Consider the following 4436-nt stretch of genomic DNA (forward strand, 5'->3'; position numbering starts at 1 on the left):
TTTATGTTCCACCCTGCCCTTCTTTGAATCCTACGTGTACAACTTGGTATTTCTAAGAATAAAGCCCTGCTTGACCCAAGTACCCCCTAAGCTGCCCAGTTTCTCTCCATCCATGTAAAAAAGCTGCAGCTTTCCAACTGCACACGCTCTCATGACCTCAAAGCAAAGACAAAATTGTTTTTAGTGCTTGAAGCGTATCTAGAGAAATAATTCATAAACCAGATGACAGGAGCCAGCTTCAAACAATTTGAATTTCACAGATAAAGTAATTTACCCAATAATGTATTCTATCTATACCTCCTTCAGAAGGAAAGGCTATTTATGAAATACTGACCCGCCACATAAAAGCGGCAGGGCCAAGGAAGCTCACTCGTGAGGTGGGAAAAAAGACACTGGAGTGAGGGTTAGGGCAGTGACTCACTTGCCTCAGCAGCCAGAGATGCTTTCCTAGCGTCTGAACTGCTGTGATGCATCAGCAGCTGTCACCCTCCTGTACTGACGGGTCATTTTGGGAATAAAAGAAGACTGTGACATCAGCAGTAGCCATGCCAACCTGCAGCTGCCTGAGACCTCCCTTAAAATTACCCATTTTTTCTGAGAGATGTACCAAGAAACTCGGACTTTTAAGTATCCTTCAATCTGTTTTCACTGCCTTTTTTATCAATAAACGTTAAAGAAATCGTGAAAGTAACAGGGTATCCTGATTTAAAGATCCTTCCCATCCTACGAGGTTTCCCCTCTAACTGGGAGGCAAGGAAATACTTCTCCCGTTCTGTAGAAAACTTGCGTGCACAGTCTGAGGTTGTAAACATTTATTGCTCAGCCCTGAAAATCGGTCGTTCTGCGATGGAGGCAACGACAGGTCACAGTAAGGGCTGCCAGTTATTTGCCTTTAGCATGTAGTCTGCTGTACAAGTGCCTTGCATGGGTCAGATCTCCATCTGAGGATCTAGTTTGGAGCCACTACTACATCACTGTGCTGTACGCTCTGACACGCCACTGAAGAACAATAAAATCCCTCAAAGTAGGTGGTGAAGATAAAAATAGGAATGTACAAAAATGAAACAGACTCTGCATTTTATTTCCAATAAAAATTTAGATCCTAGACGGGTACAGCATCTGTAAAACACAAGAACAGAATCACATTAGATACCTTGTTATGGGACTGATTTTAAACAAGCTTCTCTTCAACTGCTATAAAAGCAACTCCCCCATTTACACAAGAGGTACAGGCTCCCCCACAGCTGTCAGCTCTCCAGCTCACTGAGAGGAAGAGGCTTCATGTGTCTGGTTTCAGGATTTAACCATGCTGCTCCTACTGTGCTTTTTCTAAGGCACAGGAGAAAGACAAATGAGGAATCAACATCTCCCTGTGATGCTTCTTTGGGCAAAATCACTAGGAAGGTAATTGTCCCTCAGTTAAAAACAAACTACGTATACAAGATGCAAGGAAAAGAAATAAAAATATATTTACAAGGGAGCTGAAGAGTCCAGGAGTTTTAAGAGCCTTTGGAGGCAGCCTGAACAAGCACACAAAACCCTTCACAACAACAAATCCTCTCAGCACAAGCAGCCAGCAATAAACCTCTCCTAGCTTTGCAAGGAATACACAACAGCAACAGAACACAATCAGAGTTCAGGCTTTCCCTCCCAGTCAGGGGGATTAAAATGCACCCCGAAAGCTGCCAATGAATGCCTCGTTGCTGAACCCGAACTACTCACCACTCGGATTCTGTGTCCAATGGCCTTGGCAGGGAGGTTGGAACGGAACTTGGCACGAACCATGCCGCTGTTCCCATGGGCACGGGTTACCTTCCCCCAGATCACTCGTGTCCTGTTGGGCTTGCCACCAGGGGTTGCGGTGTTGCTGAGGAAACAGAAAAGGTTTTGAACACACAAATTGCACCGTGCCTTCCAAATGGGGTAAGTGCTGCAGCTGGTAGATTGTCACAAGCTCCAAAGAACTCTTAACAAACCGTAAAGCTTAATAGGGAAAACATCGATATTAAGATCTGAGAACTCCTCAATTTCTATTCTGAAGAAAACACAACATTTTTTTTTCTAAGATTTTGCCAGAAACACCACACGCATGAGCCTAAGGCACTGGGACCGGCCACAACTACCTTAGAAGAAAAGCCACGTCATTTTCAAAATGATGCTGGTCACACAAACAGCCTGATAAGTTTTATTCAAGATAATTCTCAACTTCTGTATCAACAATTATGCTCAAAGAACAAAAAAAATAAGTGGAAAGCAATAAGCAACCACTCTGAAGACCTCCACCGATGCCAGCACAGCAGAAGCGCTCTGACATGGACATGCCAAAGCCAGGATAAACTCCTCCAACCTTCACAAAATATTCTGCCATTAAATATCCCAATAACAGTGTTCACCACAAGTTCATCACACCTCCATCTGCTCTATCAACCTGCCTTTAGTTTTTGCCAGACCCAAGCAAAGATTGCTTTTCTTCCTGTTTGCCCTTTAATACATCCTTTGTAACAGTGACTGATTATTATACATTAGGTTCATGATCTGAATGATGGACACATAGGTCAACTAATTAAAAAACAACAAACGACTTCAAACTTAAGAACAAACAAGGAAACTGCTCTACACAATACTGTATGGACATTGTTTGCAAGCTGAGCTTTCTCTTTTTGTTCTATCTCAAGATACCTAAGTAGACTGCTCACACCCCAGCATTTGCAAAACCTGGCATAGAAGTTGACAGATTTAGTTTAGCAGTAAAAATGACTTACTTTTTTGCTTTGTACACATAAGCACACCTCTTGCCCAAGTAGAACTCTGTCTCCTGGCGAGCATAGACCCCTTCAATTTTCAGAAGGGCGGTGTGCTCCCGCTGGTTTCGGAGGCCACGTTTGTAGCCAGCAAAAATGGCCTTAGACCACAACCTAAAGACATTGAAAATGTACAAATTAACTCAGTCCAAAACGTTAAAGATAAAGCCAAACAACGTGCTCATTCAGAACAAACTATTTCCACACCAATAGAAATTTAGCTGGAGGAAAAAAAACAGTTCTACCAATTCTACCAGTTACTGCAGTTCTACCAATTACTGCAAGTCTTTACATTCAAGGAAGAAAGCTAAGTAACTGGGACAGTAGTCTACACACGTATACCACATAGAGTTTCTTGTGCTGCAGTTAAGCATGAGCTGCTGCAGCCAAAGATATTAGCAGCAATTCATTTGCAGCCTCAAACTGCAGTTTATGCGGACAGGCAGAAATAGAGGCCTACAACTCAGCGCACATGTGCTGGACTAACACAAACTCAACAATTCTCTATGACAAAAACTTGTGTTATACGCTTAAACCAATGGCATGGCTTATTCCACAAAACATGACCGTGTCACAACTGTATACAGCAACCATAATACCATGGTATTAAGCTAAATAACCCAATTCTATCTTCCACACAAAATAAACTGCATATAAATATTAAAACAAAACCCTAAGATTCAGTGTTAATCCCTCCACTATCTGTGAACCCAATCCTCCCTGTATCTATAGAAGAACACATCAGTGCTACAGAACCTCCATTAATCAATGAAACACTAAGATCAAAACCAAGACTACTCCAACTAATATTAACAGTCAACAATCTACTGACAGGCGTGGGACAAAACAAACAGCTACAAGCAGTTCAAGGCAAGGATTTCAGAATACGCATACCCAATTGTGGCGGTCTGACAGACACCCAGGATACTCAGGTGTACTGGCTAGAGAAGCTGCCGTGGAAGACCAGAGCAAGCACAAAACACAACCCACTGCCCGCAGCTTTAGCCAAACACTCACAAACGCCCCGTTTTTAGCAGAACCTGCCAAATCACGCAGCGTGGGGCGGCTCACTCACCTCCCGCTCATGGTGTCCTCCTGCAGCCCTGGTCCCGGCAGGCCTAGAACGACACACACACACCCCGTCAGCCTCCCCCGGCCCTGCCCGACCGCTACCTCCACCCCCGGGGCCTGCCCCTGCCTCACAGCGGGGGTGCGGGGGAGCCCTCGGCCGCCTCCCGGCACCGGCCGCTCCAGGCCTCAGGCGGCCTCCCGGCACCATCCGCCGCGCATCGGCGCCATCCCGCCCGCTCCTCGTCCCGCACGGCGCCAGACGGAACGCCCCGGGGGCCCCGCACCCGCCGGCAGCCCGATGGCGGGGGCAGCCCCCCCCGGTCCCGGCCCGGTGCCGCCGCGGCCCCGCTCACCCCTATGGCTGCGCACCAAGATGGCGGCGAAAGGGAGAACCCCGCGCGCTGCCTGCCGGGATACTCTCCGAGAAGGCCCCCACCGGCGGGCGGCCCCAATAGAGCCTGAGTGAAAAAAATAAATAGAAGCGACCCCAACAGCGCGCGGACACCGGCCCCGGGTCTCCGAGTGTCCGGTTTGGCGTCCGTTTTATTTTACTGGGGGGGAAGA

The 4436-nt window shown here is 46.8% G+C and overlaps 1 protein-coding gene across 3 annotated transcripts; it reads right to left on the reverse strand.

Annotated features, from left to right (window-relative positions):
- Window positions 1–1060: 1060 nt before the first annotated feature.
- RPL35A (ribosomal protein L35a) lies at window positions 1061–4336 on the reverse strand. Of its 3 annotated transcripts, none has more exons than XM_027464765.3 (5): window positions 4226–4336; window positions 3877–3919; window positions 2763–2915; window positions 1723–1867; window positions 1061–1119 (listed from the first exon to the last, which is right to left on the reverse strand). In XM_027464765.3, exons 2-5 carry the CDS (start codon window positions 3885–3887, stop codon window positions 1096–1098), a joined length of 333 nt encoding a protein of 110 aa, XP_027320566.1. In that variant the 5' UTR covers window positions 3888–3919; window positions 4226–4336; the 3' UTR covers window positions 1061–1095. The 3 variants fall into 3 exon arrangements, with proteins under 3 accessions (XP_027320566.1, XP_038039558.1, XP_038039557.1); XM_038183630.2 differs by having other exon boundaries at window positions 4242–4267; XM_038183629.2 differs by having other exon boundaries at window positions 4157–4242.
- Window positions 4337–4436: the final 100 nt, after the last annotated feature.

Source organism: Anas platyrhynchos, chromosome 9 (assembly GCF_047663525.1).
Source record: "Anas platyrhynchos isolate ZD024472 breed Pekin duck chromosome 9, IASCAAS_PekinDuck_T2T, whole genome shotgun sequence".
Lineage (NCBI taxonomy): Eukaryota > Metazoa > Chordata > Aves > Anseriformes > Anatidae > Anas > Anas platyrhynchos.

Bases quoted from the DNA above. Each gene is read 5' to 3' on its own strand.
- RPL35A (XM_027464765.3), bottom strand. The intron at 1,868-2,762 runs GTAAGTCATTTT...CTGTTTCCTCAG, and splicing joins TATGTGTACAAAGCAAAAAA to CAACACCGCAACCCCTGGTG. The intron at 1,120-1,722 runs GTGAGTAGTTCG...TGTGTTTTACAG, and splicing joins TTGGACACAGAATCCGAGTG to ATGCTGTACCCGTCTAGGAT.